The sequence below is a fragment of the Tachypleus tridentatus genome, chromosome 10, assembly GCF_004210375.1.
Source record: "Tachypleus tridentatus isolate NWPU-2018 chromosome 10, ASM421037v1, whole genome shotgun sequence".
In the NCBI taxonomy this organism is placed as follows: Eukaryota; Metazoa; Arthropoda; class Merostomata; order Xiphosura; family Limulidae; genus Tachypleus; species Tachypleus tridentatus.
The window spans coordinates 36912581-36938986 of NC_134834.1; the positions used below are offsets into that span (position 1 = coordinate 36912581).

The 26406-nt window shown below is 34.3% G+C and overlaps 1 protein-coding gene across 8 annotated transcripts in view; it reads right to left on the reverse strand.

Annotated features, from left to right (window-relative positions):
- LOC143229062 (protein slit-like) overlaps nt 1-26406 on the reverse strand; it is a 561294-nt gene that overhangs the window by 323046 nt on the left and 211842 nt on the right. For 7 of the 8 annotated variants that reach the window (XM_076460805.1, XM_076460803.1, XM_076460801.1 and 4 more), the window contains 8 exons: nt 25622-25772; nt 23153-23227; nt 21616-21687; nt 19414-19485; nt 18068-18139; nt 13723-13794; nt 12856-13019; nt 9160-9295 (listed from right to left, as the gene is read on the reverse strand). In XM_076460805.1, coding sequence (XP_076316920.1) covers nt 9160-9295; nt 12856-13019; nt 13723-13794; nt 18068-18139; nt 19414-19485; nt 21616-21687; nt 23153-23227; nt 25622-25772 — 814 coding nt within the window. The remainder of the gene's footprint in view (nt 1-9159; nt 9296-12855; nt 13020-13722; nt 13795-18067; nt 18140-19413; nt 19486-21615; nt 21688-23152; nt 23228-25621; nt 25773-26406) is intronic. The other variant, XM_076460802.1, reaches the window with a different exon arrangement.

The following is a 26406-nucleotide window of genomic DNA, read 5'->3' on the forward strand; positions in this document are numbered from 1 at the left end:
AAGTGGTCGGATCAACAAACACACCTTAACTAATTAAACTACCATTAGAATACCTAACAGTGAAAGGGTGAAGTGGTCGGATCAACAAACACACCTTAACTAATTAAACTACCATTAGAATTCCTAACAGTGAAAGGGTGAAGTGGTCGGATCAACAAACACACCTTAACTAATTAAACTACCATTAGAATACCTAACAGTGAAAGGGTGAAGTGGTCGGATCAACAAACACACCTTAACTAATTAAACTACCATTAGAATACCTAACAGTGAAAGGGTGAAGTGGTCGGATCAACAAACACACCTTAACTAATTAAACTACCATTAGAATTCATAACAGTAAAAGGGTGAAGTGGTCGGATCAACAAACACACCTTACCTAATTAAACTACCATTAGAATTCCTAACAGTGAAAGGGTGAAGTGGTCGGATCAACAAACACACCTTAACTAATTAAACTACCATTAGAATGCCTAACAGTGAAAGGGTGAAGTGGTCGGATCAACAAACACACCTTAAATAACTAAACTACCATTAGAATACCTAACAGTGAAAGGGTGAAGTGGTCGGATCAACAAACACACCTTAACTAATTAAACTACCATTAGAATACCTAACAGTGAAAGGGTGAAGTGGTCGGATCAACAAACACACCTTAACTAATTAAACTACCATTAGAATTCCTAACAGTGAAAGGGTGAAGTGGTCGGTACAACAAACACACCTTAACTAATTAAACTACCATTAGAATACCTAACAGTGTAAGGGTGAAGTGGTCGGATCAACAAACACACCTTAACTAACTAAACTACCATTATAATTCCTAACAGTGAAAGGGTGAAGTGGTCGGATCAACAAACACACCTTAACTAACTAAACTACCATTAGGATACTTAACAGTGAAAGGGTGAAGTGGTCGGATCAACAAACACACCTTAACTAATTAAACTACCATTAGAATAGCTAACAGTGAAAGGGTGAAGTGGTCGGATCAACAAACACACCTTAACTAATTAAACTACCATTAGAATTCCTAACAGTGAAAGGGTGAAGTGGTCGGATCAACAAACACACCTTAACTAATTAAACTACCATTAGAATTCATAACAGTAAAAGGGTGAAGTGGTCGGATCAACAAACACACCTTACCTAATTAAACTACCATTAGAATTCCTAAGAGTAAAAGGGTGAAGTGGTCGGATCAACAAACACACCTTAACTAATTAAACTACCATTAGAATGCCTAACAGTGAAAGGGTGAAGTGGTCGGATCAACAAACACACCTTAAATAACTAAACTACCATTAGAATACCTAACAGTGAAAGGGTGAAGTGGTCGGATCAACAAACACACCTTAACTAATTAAACTACGATTAGAATACCTAACAGTGAAAGGGTGAAGTGGTCGGATCAACAAACACACCTTAACTAATTAAACTACCATTAGAATTCCTAACAGTGAAAGGGTGAAGTGGTCGGTACAACAAACACACCTTAACTAATTAAACTACCATTAGAATACCTAACAGTGTAAGGGTGAAGTGGTCGGATCAACAAACACACCTTAACTAACTAAACTACCATTACAATTCCTAACAGTGAAAGGGTGAAGTGGTCGGATCAACAAACACACCTTAACTAATTAAACTACCATTAGAATTCCTAACAGTGAAAGGGTGAAGTGGTCGGATCAACAAACACACCTTAACTAATTAAACTACCATTAGAATGCCTAACAGTGAAAGGGTGAAGTAGTCGGATAAACAAACACACCTTAACTAATTAAACTACCATTAGAATGCCTAACAGTGAAAGGGTGAAGTGGTCGGATCAACAAACACACCTTAAATAACTAAACTACCATTAGAATACCTAACAGTGAAAGGGTGAAGTGGTCGGATCAACAAACACACCTTAACTAATTAAACTACCATCAGAATATCTAACAGTGAAAGGGTGAAGTGGTCGGATCAACAAACACACCTTAACTAATTAAACTACGATTAGAATACCTAACAGTGAAAGGGTGAAATGGTCGGATCAACAAACACACCTTAACTAATTAAACTACCATTAGAATGCCTAACAGTGAAAGGGTGAAGTGGTCGGATCAACAAACACACCTTAACTAATTAAACTACCATTAGAATATCTAACAGTGAAAGGGTGAAGTGGTCGGATCAACAAACACACCTTAACTAATTAAACTACGATTAGAATACCTAACAGTGAAAGGGTGAAGTGGTCGGATCAACAAACACACCTTAACTAATTAAACTACCATCAGAATTCCTAACAGTGAAGGGATGAAGTGGTCGGATCAACAAACACACCTTAACTAATTAAACTACCATTAGAATTCCTATCAGTGAAAGGGTGATGTGGTCGGATCAACAAACACACCTGAACTAATTAAACTACCATTAGAATTCATAACAGTGAAAGGGTGAAGTGGTCGGATCAACAAACACACATTAACTAATTAAACTACCATTAGAATACCTAATAGTGAAAGGGCGAAGTGGGTGGATCAATAAGTACACCTTAACTAATTAAACTATCATTAGAATACCTAACAGTGAAAGGGTGAAGTGGGCGGATGAAAAGATTTTTTTTTGCTATATTGTCATTTAAACACTGTTAGATGTTTAAATGGAAGGGTAAGGTGGGCGGATCAAAAGATTTTTTTTTGCTATATTGTCATTTAAACACTGTTAGATGTTTAAATGGAAGGGTAAGGTGGGCAAATCAAAATAATTTATTTGACTAGAAATGACTGAAAATTACTGTATCAACTATTGTTAGTTATTGTAAGTTAATTGATGTAACACTTTCAGTTTTTGTCTTCCATTGAACAACACTACTGTAATTAATAAGTCTTTAGAATAAACTGTAAGTATAGGTAAAAATAGGCTTCTTGCTCCTTACAAATTGTCTCAATTGTGGTTGTCTCTATCCTTAAAATTATTTGCTAGTTTTAACTAATTTGTATAAAACTATCACTAACACTTAGGAGTCTTAATTTTTTACTTTTTTTTTTTAAATACCACTCATATGTTGCTGGTTATTTATCACAGATTCTAATTAAGAAGTCAAATAATTAAATGAAGGTGACACGTTTTGGAAAGTTCTGATACGTCCACAAAACTACAGATATTGTTTTCTAATTGACATACATGTATAAGTGTAGGTCTAGGTGTAGCTTAGTTGTTAGCATGCCAGACGGTGAATATCAGAGTCAATAGTTCGTACATTTCGCGCTCGGTACATTGGAGTAGTAGGAGCGTTAAAGAAGTGAGTTAAATTCTAATATTTAATGACAATATCCCAAGAGTTGGTGGTGGGCACTGTTAACTAAACATGTACTCTCTAGTCTATAAGTTTCAAATGGGGTTGGCTAACGCAGATAATCTCTACACTGAGTGTTAGGTTTAACAAAAATAATGCAATTTATTCATTGTTTGTTTACGGATATTTACGCCAAGCTACAAAAGTGTTGTCTGTAGGTAGGTAGGTAAATGTTTCATGTTTATTAGTACAAAGCTATTAAGCTATCTTGCCAAACAAGATGCAGTATACTATAATGATATTTGGAAATGAAGGTAAGAATACGTAAAATTAAGACCTGCCAGGAAGACTGAAGCATGAAGTTCAAACTTGCTGTCAGTCACCTGAAGTTGGCCTTTTCAGTCCTGGGTTCAGGTCAAAATGAAAATTAAAATGCGTGAAAGAAATCATGTTAAAATAGTGCATAGTCCAATATAAACCTTAAGTTAAAAAGACTAATGGCTCTTAAAAATGTAAAAACATAAGTGAGAGTGCCACACAGACCACACATTGGTGCATCAGTACCAGATAAAAGGAAATGGCGAGTTAAAAATCTGTGACCAATGCATAGCCTAGCCAAAACAACTTCCTCCCTTCGATCTTTACAAAAACAATATGGCCAAGGAGCTAAAGAAGGCTTGATTTGAAAAAGCTTATTATTTCGTTGCTCAATTCAGGTCGACTGCCAACTGGTGTAGAGTCGGGTTTTGATAACTAGACCATAGTCCATGTATGAACAGGGACGGTGGTGATAGAGCCAGAGCAGATGGACTTTCCCGCTCTGTCAGTCAGCTCGTTCCCAACATGACCTGGTATCCAAAAAAACTGGACAGAGATAGATGATAGAGACAGATGGGCCAGTTTGTTTTGGATATTGATAAGAATAGGATAGTAACTATATGGAATTATGTCAGGGTCAATACACAGCTGAGTGAATCAGTATAGATCGTACAATTCGTATATTGCATAGTTTCAATATGATTCAGGCCAGTGAACACAGAAACTGTAGAGGGGATTCTGTGTGCTACAGCCGAACTGTTACAAGCCATGGCAAAAACTGGATCGTTTGAAAGATGTTTAGTAAATAAAGAGCGATATTTCCAATCGGGAGTACCGGCCTTCCTCGGATGACTCAAAGATAGGTCACAGTTGGGGATAGCAATTAGCCATGGCGGAAAAGGCCGAACTATTGATACTGCTATGCTATTCAAAGATATATCCAATTTTTCTCATTGTGCTCGAATACGAAAGCTAAAAGGAACAATGACAGATTTTTATTATAGAAAAGGGTGGCCCACTGAGGATGGAAAACACAACCCCAAGTAAGATACTGTGGTAAAGAGCAAAGTTTGGAAGCACACATAAGAGACAATTGCAAACGGCGAATATACAGAGGAGGTTCATGGGACTCCAAATACAAACTCTGGCCTGGAGAAGTACAAAAGGCCCCAGTGCAAAGCCAAATCCCCTGATGGAAGATAAGATCCAGCATTTTCAGTGCTAAGGTTCTGGTAGAACCATAAACCATAGACCCATAGTCAAGTTTGGATCGAATAAGGGTACGACAAATTTTAAGCATGGAGTATCTATCTGCTCCCCAAGAGGTGGAAGAGAGGGCACGGAGGATGTTCAGTGCTCTTGTATATTTGATACGAAGTTGCTTGATGTGGAAAGTAAAGTTTAATTTACAGTCAAATATAAGACCTAAAATCTTTGCCTCAGGAACGACAGTAAGTATAGCATCATCAATATGAAGTTCTGGATCTGGATGAATACCCCATTGGCGGCAGAAATGTACACAAACAATTTTAGAGAGAAAGTTGAAAACCATTTGCTGTGTCCACTTAAGTATATGATTGATTGTAGTAGCTGCTGCTCAATAAACCTCATGTTTGATGACTGACATGAGATGTGAAAGTCATCAAAGAAAAGACCATTTGCAACTGTAGGGGGTAGCTGTTCACTGATGGCATTAATCTTTATAATGAAAAGTGTGACACTCAGAACACAGCCCTGAGGGCCTCCAAGTTCCTGCGAGAAAAAAAGGGAAAGTATTGAGCCCACACGGACCTGGAATTAGCAGTTCATTAAAAATGCTTAATAAAAAGTGGCAAACTGCCACGCAATCCGTATGAGTGAAGGTCTCGCAAGATGTCATATCTCCATGTTGTATCATAAGCTTTCTCTAAATTAAAATAAAAATAGAAACAAGATATTGTCGCTTCAAAAAGGCTTCTATAACTGATGTTTCAAGGCGAATTCAGTGGTCTATCGTGGAGCGTTGTCTTCATAACCCACACTGAGTGGGTGAGAGAAGGTTGTTTGATTCAAGGAACCGAACAAGACGAGCATTAATCATCTTCTCTAAGGTCTTACTGAGACAACTCGTCAAAGCAATGGGACGGTAATTCGAAGGAATCTTTGGATCCTTCCCAGGTTTAAGAATAGGGTGTACAATAGCTTGGCACCAAGCATCAGGAAAGACATTCTCCTGCCATATCCGGTTAAAGACAGCCAGGAGAATAGTAAGAAAGGCAGGAGAAAGGTGGTGTAGAATCTCATAATGTATATCATCAGGTCCAACTGACCTATTGCCAGACCGACGAAGCACAAATTTGAGTTCCACCAGTGTAAGAAGCAGATGTTTAACTTGTGTTTTAATAGCTAAGAAGGAAGGGGATGAGTTTGAAGAGCTAGATACATGACAGAAACATTCACCCAAAGTATTGGCAATGCTCTGAGCATCAGCAACTTCATGGCCATTGAATAGTAAAATAGAGGGGGGAGCAGAAGTATACCGTCCACTCACCTTCTGGATCTTGTCCTATATGACTTTTGAATTGATGGTTGAAAAAATGCTGGAGGTATATTTAATCCAAGATTCCTTCTGGCTTTGACGTTTAACTTGTCGAGCCTGTGCACGTGCTTGCTGAAATGCAATGCGGTTTGTAAGGGTGGGACATCTACAAAATTTATAACAAGCACGTTTCTGAGCTTTTCGTGTTATAGAACAAACAGAATTCCACCAAGGGCGGGATTGCCGTGGGAAAGATGTCGAGGTTTTGGGGATGCACTGAGCAGCTGCTTGGACAATACAGTTAATTACTGCTGCTACACAGTCATCTAACGATGATTTACGTAAGATGGCAGGATCAAGATCCGAGAGAGCAGTGAAAGAGGGCCAGTTGGTCTGGTCCAACTTCCACTGAGATACACGGGTCAGGTGGCACTGACCACGGTCAATCTCTCTTAATATGATAGGAAAATGATCACTACCCCGTGGATTGCTGTCAACCTTCCAAGAAAAGCAAGTGAAAAGCGAAGGGGAGCAGATAGAAAGATCTATAGCAGTAAATGACTGACTGGGTGCATTAAAATAAGTGTAAGAGGCAGTATTGAAGAGAGACAGGTTGTGATTCAGGAGCATATGCTCTATAGCACGACTAATCACATCAATACTAGAACCACCCCAGAGGGGATTCTGCCCATTAAGATCCCCCGAAATTAAAAAGGGGGTTAACACTCCTACGAAAAGACGTTTCTAGTCCTGATTTCTCCAAGCCCGTTCCCCTGGCTGTGGTTTCGCTAGATAGTAGATAGGGACAGTGGGAATCTCGTTAATCCATTCATTAATGGATTTAAATGGCAATTTCATTTAAATACAAAATTATTAGCCTAATATTAATAACCTTTCAAGTTGCTCTGGGGCCTATTAGGCCCCACTTTTCGTAGGAGTGTTAACAGTTGCTCAATGAGAGCACCTCAGGGGTAAGGTACGGAGAGCAAACAGTGATGGTACGACCCAAGGAGATACGGAAGACTACAGCCTCCGAGGGCGTATTCAATGACAAGTACATGGTGGGCATGTGTTGATCAACCAAAAGTGCTACTATCCCATGTTCTTTTTCCAGCACGTGACCTGTCCTTTTGGTGTAAGGAATATTGTCGAATTGTGACTGTATTAGTAGGTTTTAAAAATGTTTCCTGTAAAGAAAGACATTTGGAATGATAAAAGTCAATCAAATTCTTAATGTCATTCACATTTGATTGAAAACCTCGACAGTTCCATTGGATTAGTGTGGTCATTTTTATTTATTTTGCTTGCGACCGCGCTTTTTTTCTTTACTGGATGTGGATTGGTCGCTCTCTTGTGATCCTGCTCTGGATCGAGTAGGCAGATCGGAGTTTGTAGACATACGTTCCAGTAATTGAGAACGTGAACGAATGGATTGTTTAATTTTTGGGGTGTTAAGATGTGGTAGGACAGAGATAGAAGTAAATACTGATTCGTTAACTTTGTTTATTTTGGAGGGCACTAGATTAAGATGCGCTGTTAAGGATTCTGTAAGAGGCACGAAAAGGTCTGTCTGGACTCCTACTGTAGTAGTAGGATGGATTACAGCAGCATAAGCCCGAGATGAAATTGAGTTCCGAGCCCCCGGGTAAGTAATATTATGAACTGAAATAGCAAGGATGTGGACCATTACAGTTAATACAATGCAGTTCTAGTTGGTATTCAAAAGCATCATGGTCTTTACCAGCACAACGAGCACATGTCAAGGAACCACGGCAAGATGTTTTCGAATGACCAAATCGTTGACAATGAAAACATCTAACAGGGTTAGGAATGCAAGGCCATACCTTACAACTCGGTTATCCTGCCTTGATTGTGGTAGGAGAACGCGATGTTGTAAAATGTTAATATTAGAACATTTGTCGGCTCCACAATCCCGTTTCTACGAGTAAAAATTCGGCGCACGGCTGTAACACCTTAGCTTGTGAAACCTGCGAGAATCTTTCACTCTGGAATGGTCTTTAAATCCCTCCCAAATCTCCTGGAATAATTCAAAGTAGAATGAGGAGTAACCTCAATGGGTGTATCCCCAATGGCCTTCGATTTCAAGAGAAGTTTGGAATGTTGTAATGAAGCTGTTTCCACTAAAACGTCCCCAGACCGTAATTTTTTTACCGATTTAGGTGAGCCAGCAAGCCCTTCTAAACTCCCCTTCTGAATAAAAAATGGAGACATTTGCCCTACGAGTTTTTCAGTTAAAAATGTATAATTAAAAATCGCGGGACAGATTCAAGTTGTGAGTTTGACCTACAGAGTCATCAATGTGTGGTCGTTTGCCAATAGTCGGATTATTCTCTATGCTGTCATGCTTGTTTATTTTTTTATTTGAGGAGTATCCATAATAAAAAACAGAATATTTCGGTGCCCACTGACTCCACCCACAATTGAGCCCTACGAGAGGACGCACTACAGTGTCATATAAGGTCACTGCAGCGACGCCAAGGTTTCGTAAGCACTATACCCGAACACCAGTATCAGACAAATGCCCAATACACCTGTTGAGGACGTCCTATGCTGGTACTCAGTTGACCCTGGCCCAAATGGACTAGCCGATTGATCTTGGGGAGCCACCCCAAGACCGCCCTCTACAGGAATTCAAGGCCAAAGTGGTGTGTTGGAGTTGAACTCCTTTACCACCAGAATCCTCTCCTCCCCTTCACAAATCACCATGCACGGCAAACACTCCAGTGGATGTTTAGATCCCAGAGGAAGTAAACTGAAAGTACAGAACCTTCTCTGGGAGGTCCCCTCACCACGTACAGGAAGTGTTTCTGTACTATAAATATTTAAAAAAAATTACTTTACTAGGAGCTGATAGTGGGTTAACCTTCTAGTGAGTGAGCTATATAAGTATGAATATAAGCTGAGCAAATGAAAAATATTTACTACGTGCTCTGAAAACGTTTTGATAATCCAATAAATTATACGTTTCCCACTAACTGACATATAAATGTCATTATAAGAGATACCAACTTACAATTCTGTGGATTCTACAGGAATATCTTTAGGTACCACTTTCAATTTCTGTCGACTGCAGTGAACAACAGATCCAGTACAAGTGCAGCCCGGTGGGCAGGGAGAACGTGCGCCACACCCATCAGCTAATTCAAACTCTGTTAATAATAAAAACAACAACAAATAGTTCCAACTACAGCTTTAAGGAAACAATCGAACACTAGAACTAGTTATCACTTTAAAGTTGAAACAAATATTAGGGTCTATCTACGCTGTGTTACAACGATTAGAAAAAAAAAGTTTAAGATATATTCTTTGTTAATCTAAAGATGACCTAAGAAGGCCGAAACATTGTTCTCTAAGTTGTTTTAATAAACGTTTTAATACCCATACCAGCCATCCTGATACAAATTCAGGTTATAAACAATTCTCAGTAAAGCTTTTTACAGTAGAAGGACGCTTATAAGTAGCTGTTAAACACATCAGAGCGCGAGCAATATTGAAAATTATAGTGGATCCATATAGCGCTAGCAAAAGATTCCATCAAAAATAATACAATGAAGCAGTTTCGAAACGTTGATATCTGTGGCATCGTAATTAAAAAAAAATAATACAATCGCTGGTCATATTGTGTAGTAGAAAATGAGACAACAACAGTATAAAAACCTAATTTAATAACACACGTCACATCAAACTGGAATATTGTAATGTAATATACCTGTCGTACAGCATTAAAACAATACAACACACGCTACCTGTTGTACAACATTAGAACACTTCAACATACGCTACGTGTCGTATGACATTAGAACACTACAACATATACTACCTGTCATACAACATTAGAACACTATTATTGTCAGACAGTAATATAACACAATCCATCACATAGTATTGCAGTACTTACCCTCTGATATAGCAGAGCAGAACACATAAACGTACGGCACAACGCTAATGTGTACATCACGTCAAAAAACCATGATATACAACAAGCATCACAACAGTAACATGTAAAGAACTTAATGTACCACAGAAGAACATTAATATGCATCATCTGTTGGATAATACCACAAAACAGCTACGAAACGTGACATTGTATTAGAAATAACACGACCACTTGTTGCACCTCAATAAAATAACAAAATGAACTAAACCTGTTACACCACACTAGATTGAAGTGTCCCACATGTCGCATTACAGTAGAGAACTTTGAATACCCGTAAACTATACTGTAGATTAGACGGAAGTTATTATGCAAATTCATTATTAATGAAAGGTCATCTCAGGACACGAAAAGTTGTTTCTTTTATATACCATTTAAAAACCAAAACCCTCTAAACGTCCATAAAAACAGCAAAACACAAAATGTAAAACCGTAGGTTACATGCATCTTCTCATGGACCCAACAAATCTTCTTGCCAAACTTGGTGAAGATCCATCCATGCAAAGTAGTGGTACAAAATCCGCAAAAAACACTCATAAAAACTACACAATGTAAAATTGAAAATATGTGTGTATTTCCCCATGGACCTAATGAAACTTCATACCAATTTTGGTGAGGATCCATCCATACCCTTCGAAGTATTTACATGAAAATACAACAGACCATACTATCGCACAGTAAAACCTGTCTAAGACGGAATCTCACCGGACCGAGTAAAATTTCCGGCTTAAGCAGGTTTTCTGGCTTAGACGTAGTGAACATACATTTTCTTAGTTATATACAATTTTTGAGCGGAATGCTATACTTGCTTGACTCAAGGGAAGTAAGACATTTGTGAATAAAGTTATTATACTACTTATGCTATATTTATTAGAATAAGAACAAAAATAGACATCCAAAATATACATAAGTACACAAAATCTTAATCAAATTTATTTGAAGAAAGTGTCCAATTTCAACTGTTTCATTTTTTAATGGGTCTTCTCATGCGGTTAAAAGAACTCAATTCTCAGGCCTATTCATAAAGTTTATTTTCCCCCTTCATTTTTGCATACAATTTAATAGTGTTAATACAACTGAACACTTGCGATAAAGTAGGAATTTCTATTTCCTCACTATCTTTTCCATTTTGTTCATCTTCTGAATCTCTCACACTGTTACCATCTTGCGATTCTATTATAGATTTTAAATCAGTTTCTGTTAAAACATTCTTGTCAACGTTAACAGAATCATCTGCATCAATCTTTTCAATCAGAGTTTGATTTCACTAGAATCGTCATAACAAACAACTTCTCCACAATTTCCGCCATTATCAAGAATAAATCCACAGTTTCGAAAGCACTTTATTACGCATTTGATTGAATGACTTAAAAATGCAATTGCATCTAACACTTCAATTTTCATGGTCATTTCAGATGCTCTGTTACAGTCGTCCATGTTTGCAATAATATGCTGGAGAATCAATTTTATATACTGCATAATTCCACTATCTAGTGGCTGTAGAACTGATTTTGTACATGATGGTAGAAAGACTAAACGAACATTTCAAAGTTGAACTTCTGGGTGACAAGTTGCATTATCCAGGAAAAGTAGAATATTTCTTTTTTCTTGTTCCATTCCTTTGTTTACTTTGTTCAAAAATTCCTCGAATACAGCACTTATCATTCACGTTTTATTATTCACTTTTCATTGCACAGGAAATTTATTCTTCCTTAAAGTTTTGAAACAGCTCGGATTTTTACTTTTACCTATTACCCATGGTAGATTTTCCCTAAATTTTAAAATTAGGGAAGATAGGAATTTATTTTTTTTCGTGAGAATTATTTAAAGAGTAGAATTTTGCACTTAACAGACAAATATATTTCTATAAATCATAAATCTAATTTAACTGTAAAAATATTGACGGCAGAAAAAAAGAAGAGAATATATTTAACCAATACTTACTGTAACAAAATGTCCGAGAATTTATTAATATTTAAGCAAATTATTAATTAAATAAGAATTTATTAATATTTAAAGAAATTATTAATCAAAAACATTTTTCCGCTTTACTCAGATTCTAATCTTACTTGTTGATAGATAAGACAGGTGAAAGATAGTTCCTGTTCACGTTACGCAGATTCCGCCATACAGAGGGCCTTTTATTAGAGAAGTCTTAAGATAATGCTGCAAAATTTTGATATTTCTGCTCTATGCAGTTTCTACCTTAGACAGGTTTTATTGTATGTATATAGATGGCGGCAGTGAATTACATCTGCGTGTGACGTATTTATGACGTCACATGTCTACACTCTGAGAATGGAGTAAAAGTTCACCGTGACGGTAAAACTTTGACCCCTATAGCAAATCTAAATGTACACACACAGAAAAAGTTTTGCGAATTTTGGGTTCCACATCGCGTAATAAAAAAGTTTTTACAGTATCATATAAGCAAGAGTTTCATTATACTATGACTTGTTGGACTAAAAACCACTGCATGAAAATCATACAACAATAGAACACCATAACAGAATCATCATTAAAATAAACAAGAAATGAATACGTTTTAATATGTCATTACTTTCGAAATAAGAAAACTATTTTATACAAAACTTTGCACATTACATTAGAACACTATTCTGCACGTAACGTTTGCATCATATTAGAACATTATTATTCACATAACCTATACACCATATTAAAATAATATTTTATAGATAAACTTTGAAATCACGATATCAATCTACAATACAACTTAAAACACACGCACGCACACACAAAGGATTCAACATATACCGCTGCACTGGAAGTCCTTCAGCTGGACGTCACTAATTGGCATTTCCTTCAAGGAACTGGGAGACTCACAACGAGGGCTTCCAATCACAGTCTTTCTCTCATGAAGCCACTCGGCCAACCACCGAAGATGACAGTTACAGTTGAGAGGATTGGAGAGAACATTCCTGGTCGAAATGAATTTTTAGTTTTATGATATTAAAGTAATAAATAACTTTTACTCCTCTTTTATCTGAAATATATCGTATAAGAAAATCAAATTAATATAGATGGCAAGGTTTAAATTTGTAGATGTATATTTATAGACCTATATTTCAAGAAATATCGTAATAGGATTGATTATCACTCAGATATATTTCAATCTTAAAAAATGCTTGAAAGCATAATTACGTTTTGAAGAATTCAGTGAAATATTGTAAATGGTTCTTCGTTGTTGAATGTATGATTTAGTGCTTTTTTTACATCAAACTTGAGTGCTATTAGATTTTTTAAAATTGTTTTAGTCGATGATCAAATTTGGTACTTCCTTGGCTAAAAAAATAAAAAAATGTTACTTTTAATCCACAAGATTTAGACTACATCTAGAGGCCCAGTCACATTATTTTGAAAGACACCATGTCTTGTTCTTGGCCTTCAGCGGCGACCTTGAAGGTCAGTCAGAAAGAAAAAGGTAAAAATAACCACCCACTGATTACCAATCTAGAAAACGAACTTCACGTGAGCGATTTTTGGTTTTCATAAGCTAAATTTACAAATCAAATTTGATAGAATTTCATATCTGAGTCTATTGGTTGTACGTGTTCGTACAAACTGATTTACAAAGTTAAAATTATAGTATAGTAAAAAGATATAAAAGTAGGCTTTACTTACAGTGTTGAAAGAGCTCTCATCCTTTCGAACGATCCTGGCATGATACATCGTATATTGTTGTCGTACAACGACCTAGAAAAGAGTGAGAGGTTTACATTGTAATATTTAAAAGTGTATATAAAACACGCACACACAGATAAATATATCACAGCATATTTAAAAACAAAAACAAAATCACATACACACAAAATGGCACTGAAAATTATTTTCTATTATTGTATCTTACCAGCGTATCATGTCTTTTAAATGTAACTTGTAGTTGATATTTATCTAACTACCAGAAATAGAAATAATTAAATCAGGCATAAAACTTACCGAGTAATTCGCAGAGTGTTGTGTTAAGAATAAAGAGTTTGTGATAGATTTATATCTATTAGATTTTTGAAACAGTTCAAAACATAAGAGCCAATTTGTAACATTTAAGATACTTTTTTTGTTAAGTAAAAAACTACACACTTGGGTACCTGTGCTGTGACCACCACAGAGATGTATCTTAGAATTTTAATGTTATAAGCCTTCAAGCTTACTGCTAAGCTACGGGGTTTGTCAATTTCGAAGAGAAAATAGCCTAAAGAACGTATATATTAATACTACTTTATTTTGATTTGTTCTTTACATTCGAAGATTTACAAGTTGCGAGAACCGGTAAAAAGAATATGTCCGAAACAAAGAACAGCAGTTTTAGGTTCATGATTTATAAAACAAGTACATATGTTATTGAAACAAAAGCTTATGTGATGATCTAGTCAGGTGAAGAAAGTTACACAAAATGTACTGGGTTCATACGTGATAAAACAAGAGTTAAAAGTATAATAAGTATTAAAAGTTACACAAAATGTATTGGGTTTACACGTAATAAAAGAACAGTTAAAAGTACAATAGATACAGGTCAATATCAAAAGTTACAGAAAATGTACTTGGTTCATATGTGACAAAACAACAGTTAAAAGTCTAATAGGTACTGGTCAGTAACAGAAGTTACACAAAATGTATTGGGTTCATACATGATAAAACAACAGTTAAAAGTATAACAGACACTGGTCATTATAAAATAAGACTACAATGTTGAAAGTGACTGTCAAATCTATGGATATTTGCTTACTTCATCTAGATGCATTAATGTCGGATCATAGAAAAATGGAAGTGGAAAACTTTTATAAAGATGTACAAAAGAGAATAACACAAGTAAAACCAGATGAAGTACTAATATTTTATGGTGATATGGATGAAAATGTAGAAAATTATAATATAACATCGTTGAACATCAAGATTTTGATTCAATTCTTTGAAGAAAACAGCCTAGTTGCAATGAACATATTCTTGAAACAGCACTCAAGGAGGCTGTATACTTGGAAAAGTCCAGGTGATGTTTACAAGAGTTCAAATAAATAAACTTTTTAATGGTCTATACAAGGTGTGAGAATTCTGTAACAGGCACAATAACATACCCAAGTATTGACTGCAAAAGTGACCGTGTACCAATAATGTAAAACATCAGGATAAAAACAAGCCTCGAATAAGAAAGATAATTTACTAGACATAGCCCAACTAAAGCAACCAAAATTATAGAGAGATTTCCATAACAAAACTAGAAATTATTTTCAGTACCCAAGAGATGAAAAGACAACATTCTTGGTGAAGAGCAAAAAGTTGAAGGTGATATTTAACAGTATATCAGTAACACGTAGGGCAGCTGAAAATACAGTGAGATGGAAAGTAAGGAATAAGATTGTTATGGATGACTGAGGAAGTACTAAAAATAATGTAAAGAGATGGACAAGACAATATGAGAGGAATATATAAAAGCAAAAGATATATCATGGGACCAGAACTGTGCAAAGCCTAGAGAGGGCAAGGAAGATACAGGTAAAACAAAAAGCAAGGACATGTTGATATGGGAGTTAGTATCAAACAAAGATGGAAAGAATATATCCAAGAGCTGTCTAAATATTCTAAAGAAAAGGAGAGCAAGGTAACAAGGAAGGCCCTGAATCATTAAAGAAGAAAGTACAGAACACAATAAATATTATATAAAATGGAGAGGTAACGAGAATCGGTGCAACAGATGTGAAAGTGTACAGTGTACTTGCCAAGGTTGGTGTTGAGAAAACTAATAATTTATACAACATGGTTTACAGACCCTTATATATGTATATCACCTGAATTTCAGAAATCTATACCATAGCAATATCAAAAACTTAAGAGCAATACAATATTTAGACCATTGAATGTTAAGATGAGATGAGATGAGATATGTTAGAAAACTGCTATGAATCACTCTTGAAAGAAATAGTAAAAATAAAAGGTAAGTAACAGTATGTACCAGAGGATTAGTATGTACTTCGAGATGAAAGAGGAACATGTGAAAGAATTAGTAATTTATTAAATATTTTCAAAGGTAAATTCAGATGAATCTGTGTGTGTATATGTATATGTTTATAATACAAAGCAAGTCTGCATAATAAAACAAAGTCACCACATCACAAGTGAGGTAAAAAGTGTGTCCTTATGAGTTTGTTTTGTTTCAATTAAGTTTTATTTTTTATAATAAAGATGTCCTATTTCATCATAGGTTTAGTCTTGCTATTTGTAATGCAATCGTTCCTCTTTTACATAAATATTATTTTAATTATTCAGATAATGTTTATGTTTACATTATATATGCATTGTATTGACTATAAAAAGAGGTTCGATAAGGTAAAGCCTAAAGAATTGAGGATAGATGTTAACATTAAGAAAGGTGTAAGACAAGGATGTGTGTTGTCACCAAGGTTTTAGTTTATATTCAGAACTTATCATTAGTGCAATAGATAAGAAAATGGTTTAGAATTTCGAGGAAGAGTGGTCAGTAGCCTGCAGCATGTGACAAACTAAATTGAGTTAAAGTTCTACAACCACTGATGGCTAAAACCATAGAAACAATGGTGAAAGTGATGGTTGTGTCAAAGATGAAATAAATTGCAAGAGTAAGAATTAGAAAGAACAAGACATATTGGCATAGGCAGATCTGTTTCTTTATTTGAAACTCGTAGAAGACAGAAGGTTCCAGAGGGAAACAAGAACTGAGATACCAAAAGTACTTTCATCAGTATGCATATAAATATATAAGAAAATTGGCACATAAATCATAATAAGGACTACATATTACTATGATTAATCCTTTTATATGCAACACAAGTATGGACAATAAATATCTAAGAAATGAACAGAGGCTTTCAAAATGTGGTGTGTAAAAAGAATGAAAAAATTGGCTGGACTGTGAAACTAATAAATAATGCAATAGTGAAAGAACCAGAGACGTTGGTAAAATTACCTGACTTCATCAAATATAGAAATTGTGTTACTGCAGATACACCTAAGATAACAAAATCTACAGAAAGGCCTCTTCTATGGTAAGGTGGATCACAGGAGCAGAAATAGAAGAGTAAGAATATAAAAGAATAGGCCCAGATGGCCTGGAGCAGAACTGAAGTGCAGTATAGAATAAGAAACAGTGAAGCAGAAGGATCACTAATCTCTGTGAAGGAAAAAAAAAACATACTGACTGACTAGTAAAATGATACAGTTAAAGAAACTCATTCTTGCATGTCTCTTAATATAAAACCTTCAAATTTTTGTTGTTAGACTTTCTTGTATTTTATACCTGATGAAAGAAATTCTACAAATGGAAAGTGCTAGGTTTGTCATGTTTTTCTGGTTCCATGTACACTTACATGGTATGGTCATCTACTTAAAGAAACCAAAACGTATATAATTGTGCAAACCAAAAAGTAAGAATACATTATGGAATTATGAGGCACAGCATTTGAATTCCAATGACAATTTTTTTTTTTATGCACTAACAAGCACATCAATCATTATAACAGCAAACACAGCTAAAATGCCCTTGTAAAAGTTTCTTTATAAAAATAAATAATAATCGTAAATATTCATGCAAATATAGGCAAAAAATATAATATAATTTCTTCCCTTATTTTGGCATTAACTTGTACATGTCAAGACTTGTTCTCCCATGTGGATATCATAATTAAGAAAAGACTCAGTTTCTTCTTAAGACTAGTCTCAGTAATTGAAGTCATTTTGGTTAAAAATACACTCGAAGAGAAAATTATATTATGTGAATAAAAGATTAAAGCTTTCCTACAAATAAAAAGTTCCCTCAAGCATGCTTAAGTAGTTAAACGTCATATATACTCATCTGTGCTATAAAACAACAACCTCTAGATGAACTAATAACATGGACCTAAATCACTCTTTAAAGGTACCATTAAGAAACATTAGAGTTCTAGCACCACTATACTAGACAGCCCAAAGAAGAAACTCTTAAGTGGAAAAGTGAACTCACAGCATTCGCAAGGATCCCAGCTCGACAAAGGAGTCATTATTTATACACGTTAGATGGTTACTTGGTAGCAATCTGAAAGGGGTATCCAAGTGATTAGAAAGGAACTCCAGCATTACAGAAACAAACAATGCATGAACTAGGCTGACACAAAGCAAGATATTTGAATAGGTTTTTGGTTTTACCTTAGCAATAAAACATATAGTTAACTCAGGAATACCCTTCATTGATGAACAGTCTGCCTTAAGGGAACTACATAGCAATCAACAGTATTTTTACCAAAACCTAATTTCATAGTACCTCAGGTGTTTAAAATAAATCACTTGATAGTAAGTAAGTATATACGTGACCAATATCAACATACTCACACTGATGTTTGTCAGTTCTTAATATCCTCTGTAACAAATAAGTAAGCCACAGAGAGCTAATGTCATTATACTGTCTGCACAGTCAGTTTAATATGCTTGATAATTTAATATTATTTTGTAGTATCTTAAAGAGTAAACAATACTATTTTCAACTTATACAGTACCTTATATGGTCTTGGATTAATCAGTCAGGCCAGAGACCCCTAGAGATCAGCTATAGCCATCTTTACCTTTAAACTACTGTACAAAGGATGGATAGCCAGTCAGTAGCACCCACTGCAATAAGGGCTTTGGTTATTTGTTAGAACTGAATAACAGGATTGTTAGTTACTTTTATAGCACTTCTCCAGTTGAAAGCATATACTTGATCCATGTAGTACTTGTCAGTTAATATTATTTGGTCATATGTTGTATGGTCATTTGGTAGTGTGGAATGTACTTGTCAGTCAATATTACTTAGTCATATGTTGTATGGGCATTTGGCAGTGTAGAATGTACTTGTCAGTCAATATTACTTAGTCATATGTTGTATGGTCATTTGGCAGTGTAGAATGTACTTGTCAGTCAATATTACTTAGTCATATGTTGTATAGTCATTTGGTAGTGTAGAGTGTACTTGTCAATCAATATTACTTGATCATATGTTGTATGGTCATGTGGTAGTGTACTTGTTAGTTAATCTTACTTGATGAAATTGTGTATGGTCATTTGATAGTGTACGTGTCAGTTAATATCACTTAATATTATTAATATTTAGAACTTCGGACTTCCTTAATCAATATTTGTGTAAAGAGCGTCGTTACTGGTTGATACGTGCTACCTCCAAAAATCATCGTTTTTATTATTTTTCTTTATAAATTGAACTTGTGTGCACTTTGAATTCCATTTTACTGTTGAGTCAACACAAATCAACTGCACATTTCTAAATTTTTAATCTACGTGAGAAAGAAAAGCAATCGTCGTATATAAATATATACTTACAGAGTTTTAATACTTGATAGCCCCTCAAAATTCTTCGGTCCGATCTCTCGTAGTTTGTTATGGTCTAAAGAACTATTGGGAAAGCATAAAACAAATCAAAACATTTAAAGGCAGATGGGGATTTTTCTATAAACCGAAAATGTAGATCTGTGATTAGATACTCATTTCTATGGAATCTTTAAAGTTCGACATTTTTAACAGACATTGATTAATTTAAGTCTTGAAGAGGGATATTTATAACTTAACATTTAATATTTTAACACATTTATCTTAGTTTAAATAAGAACTGAAATCACAATATTTAGCTCTCAGTCTCATCACACAATAAAAAAGTTTTAAAATATTTTGAGCCATAAACTGAAAGTTAAGGAAATAACCGTTGGTTACAAATGCGTTAATAAAAAAAAACAACAAACTTTTAAGGCTGTTCCTTCGTACAAGAGGCCTACCACTAAGAAAATTCTCATAACAATAGAGACGTAATCTGTTTAAAACAAAATAAAAACGTTACAAACGCACGACAAGAGTATCTAATTCTACACATAACAAAACTATCCCAACTAGACAGGTTGTGCGTGATTCCGCCCTAACCTGCGTATTAACACAAGGCAAAGTTTTTAAGATTTAAAACAATATTACGCCCTCTAGAGGCCTTGAAAGTTCCACCCAAAAGTTAACAGAATCAACAATGAAACATTATTTAGTACATTACGAGAGTGACTATTGTATAGATTTATTTAGAAGTTTTACTTAGGTTTCACGCGTTTTAGAAAAACAAACAAACATTAGTAAAATTAGGTGGTACCTTCAGGAAACGATAGGAGTTTTATATATATAGTAAACAAAAACGGAACAGTTTTTCCTTCTTCAAGCAGTAAGTGTAGATTCATGCATCTTTATTAACCGTACAACTCACAATAAAATTACATTATACAGGGTGTTCGGAAAGTCACTGTGCAGTTTTGTAATCATATTTTATTCAGTCTATTTCAAGCCAGCAACTGATAGCAGTGTTTAGAAACAAAATAAGAAGGATCCAGGCCTGTATTGATGCCAATGGGGGTCACTTTCAACATTGTTTATAATTGTCATTCATATTTATCTCCTGTATTCTATATTGAAACATGTCTGTTAACAAACATATAAGTGCACAGTAACTTTCCAAACAACCTGTATAATTTAAGTTTACCATGTGAAGTACAGAAGAGAAAGCTTACAGTAAAAAGCAGTGGTTACTAACCGCTAGTCCGTAAGACAGTTGCAAAACAATGTGTTTTAAAATATAACCTGAAGCAAATTGTTTTACTGTCTAATTTAACAGTATTTAACAGTGGACGAATCACTCTGCGAAATTTTGGAATCGAAACTCTGTGGTGCTCAGTTGGAGAAAGATTGAGAACCACTTACATAGAGTATATAACTGTAAGCTATTAATGTTACTGTATTACTCGATACATACAATAATGAATATATTACTGGAAGCTAATAATATGAAGTACTTTACCAGTAGCTTACAATAAACAACATGTTAAAGGAAACTTATGTTATGGAGTATATTACTGAAAGCTTTCAATATATAGTGAATTTAAGTACACCAATAGAAGATTAGAGACCTGAAAATATTATTAGAAGTATACATATCAGATTTCGTAACATAAACTTACAATATGGAGTATGTTAAATAGAGCTTATTAACCAGAAACCTCTAATGAAGGCTTACAATATGAGGACATAAGTAGGTTACACGAATAGGAGCTTAAATTTGGAGTACGTGAATGAAAGCTTACATTATGGAGTACACAAACAAAACTTAACATTATGGGGTAAGCAAATAGGAGTTTAGATTAAGGATGTGTAAACTGACGCATATAATAAGGAGTGTGAAAACAGAAGATTGCAATATGGAGTAAGAAAACAGAAGTTCATACTGTGGAAGAGAAGGACAAAATTTTCCCAATTTGTTTATTAAGAGATAGATTCGAGACTTAACCTCAATAGGTGTAAGTAGATGTAATTAGGTATTTCAAAATATAACTCAATTATTTAAAGTTACTAAACAAATCGTGTAGGGGTATATTAGCTCTAAATAGCAACAGCAATTATTGCGGATCCATATGATTAAAAATAACAAAAAAGTATTTTTTTATTAATGCTTCATCTTCTTATCGTAAACTTACAAAGCAAATAGAAATAAATACTCACAGATCTATTAAATTCGAAGCCCCTTGAAAAGCACCATCTTCTATATCATTTATTTCGTTATTTTCTAAGTTTCTAATAATTAAAAACAACATACAAATTACAACATGTTTAATAATTAGAGATACGTAATGAATAATTAGTCGTTTTCATATGAATATTTCATCAACCCTAGATTACACCATTTAACTAAAACAACAACAAAAACAAATATAATTACTGAAAATAATAACAAAAACAATATAAAGGATTTTCAGCTACGTGTAGCTGTAAAGAGAGTTTGCAACTGACTGTTGCTGGGCGCATATCTTAGCGACGAGAGTGTGAACGGGTACGAGATTGTAGGGGCGTTGCAATTAGATGTTAGATTATTAATTAGCGTAGATATAAAGGTGTTTCTTTATACCGGTTTAATTTTGGTTTGAGTTCTTGTATAAGTAGGACTTCTTTGATTTTGCGTTTGTTTGTATTTTATTCCCTACTTAGTATGTTGATATTTTCTATGTTGTTGTGCTTAATTCATTTGTAGTATTCAAAAATGTGCAAAGATGTTTTTTTATATATATATTGTGTCCTTAAGTTTTTATATTTATCACTCTATCTGTAGAAATATCTTTCCTTGGATATATACATTCCTCAATTCTTAAGTCTATGTATGACAGACTTGCATCATAGGGATTTCGCTGTAGATCAAATATATGGGCTCTAAACATGCAGTCAGAAACCCACACCTGCAGGGAAACGTTACTGATATTAGCATGCATTTTGTTCTTCTTACACAAACATTATATACACTGATTACTCATTGTTAGCCTTCCGCTGTTCACATTCCTGCTCAACTCCATTAATTTCCAGCTTTTCTAGAGATTAATTTAAATAACTTGTAATGTCATTTAAGCTAACATTAATTATTTACAAAAGAACTGACTTTAATACCTGGTTTCCACGCAATGCCTTAATAATCTTTAAGGTTCGGATCCATCAATATTTATTTCGACTGAGAAAAATTTCACATTTTGAGTGACCAATTTGTATTCTATATAATGTAAGGTTCAGTTCCGAACTGTAAACATGTATGCTAAGCCTAATGACCGTTAGTCCAATTTAAACGTAGGAATACTACACTCCTTTAAACGTTGATAATATACTATATATGTATATCTTTCATTTTTACGATGTCTATTAGCCCACATGAGAAGTTTTAAGCAATATATACATAAAATGAAATATCAACCCAAACAGAAATTAGTAATATTAATCAAGTTAAAACCACGGAATAGCAAACTAAAACGCAATAACAAATTTCGAAAATGTAAAAACCACCTCACATTATTTCATAATACTTCCTAAACCATTTACTTGACACATTAAGTTAAAAATACTTTACATTAGGATCTAAAACTACATAATGTTGTTACTTACGATATACTTTAAAATGTTTAAGATATAAAAGCATCAATGATATATTAAATTTTATTTTCAATCTTTATAAAAACGTTTAATGACAGAAATCTCTTATAAACATAAGGCAAACACTTACAACTTGATGAGATTTGGTAATTTTTTGAAGATTCCAGTATTTCTGAGTTTCTTGAACCTGTTATCGTTCAAACGCCTGAAATTGAGTTCACTTGTTATGCTAACTCATCTTCATTGACTCACTATTTTATCACAAGACATCATTGTCTTGTATAAACGTTACCATGAAAGAATAAATTAGACGTGACTACTACCATAACATTTCTATTTCATTTCCACATCAAGAATATCAGAAGTGTGAAGTCTTTATTTCTTATATATACGATTTTATTAGAAGAAACTAAAAGACTGATTTAGTGTTGTCTCACAAAGAAAATTATCAAAACCGTTGCATTAAATTATTATTTTCCATTTTGTTCAGTGAATAATACAAATATATATATAGTCATAGAAAACGATTTCACAGACAAATACTACAAATGATGCCATTGTAAAGGTTTATTTTAATTTTTCGTCTATTTCATGTTTGGCAACAACGAGTTGAGTGTAGCTGTATTATTTGACGCTCTGTTAACAGTTAGACTGTTGAAGTTGTTCATTTAATTTACAGTACTTCTATCAAGATATAGTGCATTAACTGTAAACAGCAGTTTAAAGGTTACAACTAATAATTCCCAATGACGAGACATGAACTGACCATAAAGAAACGAACTTGATATATTCATTCTTCCTCACGTTAACTGAAAATAATTTACATGAAAACTAAAACCTTCATTGGTTAAAATCATCTTAACTAACACCCTAGGCATCAGTTCGAAGCATTAATCTCAATCATATTATCCTACAAGTAACTCTAGCTTGCGATGGTTTCATTTTCTTGAATTTTTTATACATTCTACAGTAATTTCTGCACGTTGAATCCAAAAACAATAGTCATTTTTTTCCATCAAGTACAGGTTTTTCACAAAATATCACACGCACTTTTACGTACGTGAATCGTTGTCATTGAAAACTGGTCAAATTTTGTTATGCTTAAAATGCTGACAACCACTGACTATAGATTTTTCTGGACCAATTGCGACATGAGAGTTTTACCGATAGTTCTAGAACCAACGAGAAACACACATGATAATAAAAAATGTTCAGCGTGGTAAATGAAATAAGAATTTGATTTAAGTAAGACTTTTTTTTGTTCCAGATGTGTAATAAAAATCCTTACGTGATAGAAAAAATGAATATTATTTTTTAAATCTGCGTTGCTGAATTATGGAAAATCCGTTATTAAAACCAAAGCAACTTTTACGAAGTTTAAATTCGCAGGCCTGTGTAATCAGTTGTTGACTTTCTTTGCACAGTCAAAAAACCCAATATTATTATTTTGTCTGGACTATTTACACTGTCCAGTAGAACTTCACTTTTCTGGTCTACAAAATTATATTCTCTACTTCAAACCAGCCTATTCTGTCGAATCCTAAACGCTGTCCCCAACCAGACAAACCCGAGACAACCTCAGTTGCACTCAGAATCACAAGAGTTTCACTCATTTTTCTCGTTCACAATTACAAAATAATCTAATTCACAAGCATTTGTTATATAACCAAAAAGAATTTCTTTTGTCAACCTTCATTACCTAGCACAAATACTTTTACTTGTTGGTCTCCCTTATCTTGTCCAAATGAAGACTCCGTTACTCAGTACAAATAATTTCATTTGTTAGTCTCCTTTATCTAGTCCAAATGAAGACTCCGTTACTCAGTACAAATAATTTCATTTGTTAGTCTCTTTTATCTAGCACAAAGGAAGTCTCCTTTACTTAGTACAAATAATTTTACTTGTTATCGCCTTCATTTAGTCCAAAGAAAGTCTCTGTTACCCAGCACAAAGAATTTCACTTGTAACCGTGATTAAATATTCGAAATAATTTAACTTGTCTGTCATGGGCTAATTTTGTAATATCATAATTTGCAGTAGTATTTCTCAGATGTTCGTCTTTAGCCTAATTGCTCGTATTTAGAGTAACAACTTTAGAACATTTTGGATGTTATTGTACTTCCCTTCCCTAGTTATATTACACTAGCTATGTCACAGCTAGATTGTTTAGAGAAATCTTGACTTTCTATGTTTTAATAATCCTAATGTTACTCGCTCCGTAATTAGTTTGTATTAGCCTTAACCAAACACACGAAAAGAATTAATTAAGCAATCTGTCACTTTCAGCTTCTTAAACACAACAAATAGAGTGGGGGGGGGGATTAATGCCAGGATGAACAGATGCTTTTCTAAAGCTCCGATCTTACAGACATGCGCATGACATACAGTCATGTGGTTACATATGGTTGTCAAGGTTACGTTAAAAAAAAATTAATCGCCTTTCAGTTGAGTTATAGAAAGTACCAGGCTTTATCGTAATAATCCTTTAAAATCCTAGCGGACTTGGCAAGTCGGTGCAGTTTATCTGACATTTAATAGACAAGAAAAATAAGAAGGAAACAGAACTTAGAGAAATCCCTTTTTAGATGGATTCACTCACAGTTCTGTGGTAAAAACTGGAATGTCATTAGGTATATCTTCCAGAGCTTGCCCAGAGCAATCCACCATTGTACCTTCACAAACACATTTTTCTGGACACTTTACGTCGACGAAACATTCACCTGCATACTTCGTCCGCTTTTCCTCAGAACCTACACAGATTATTAGCCACAGGTTTGAAAGCAGCACAGAATTCACACCGTACATTAAGATTAACTTGAAAGGAAATAACTCTTACAGCTTCAAAGGAAATAAAATGTACCGCTCCAACATATATTACTACACATTAAGTCGGCTGTATTCGTTTTTTAAATGAATGAGAACATGTTAACATTTCATGAATATTAAACAACTGAACTTATATAGCGCTTAAACGACTATAGACAAATTTATACGTGTGCATATATATATATAAGCTAATATATTCTAGCTCTGTGTTCACACAGGCACCCCACATTACAGAAGGCAGCTTCAAGAGAAAGTTAAATAAATACTGTTCGTCATTCCTACACTAAATACCATTGTGAGCTGACGTTATGAATGTACGGTGATGCTTCAGTAAGATAAAAACAAATAAGGATATTATTTATAAAAAGAAAACACTTTTATTTCCGTCGATGTGTTAAAAGTTGACATCTATTACACTAGTTTCCGTTTATTACTATCTGAAACTAAATAAGAAAATTATTGCCTATAAATAAAGTTTCAATATTTCGTCTATGTTTATGAAGCAATAGCGACTAGGAAAATACAGTTGAAAATGTTACATGCTTATATTTGAATTTG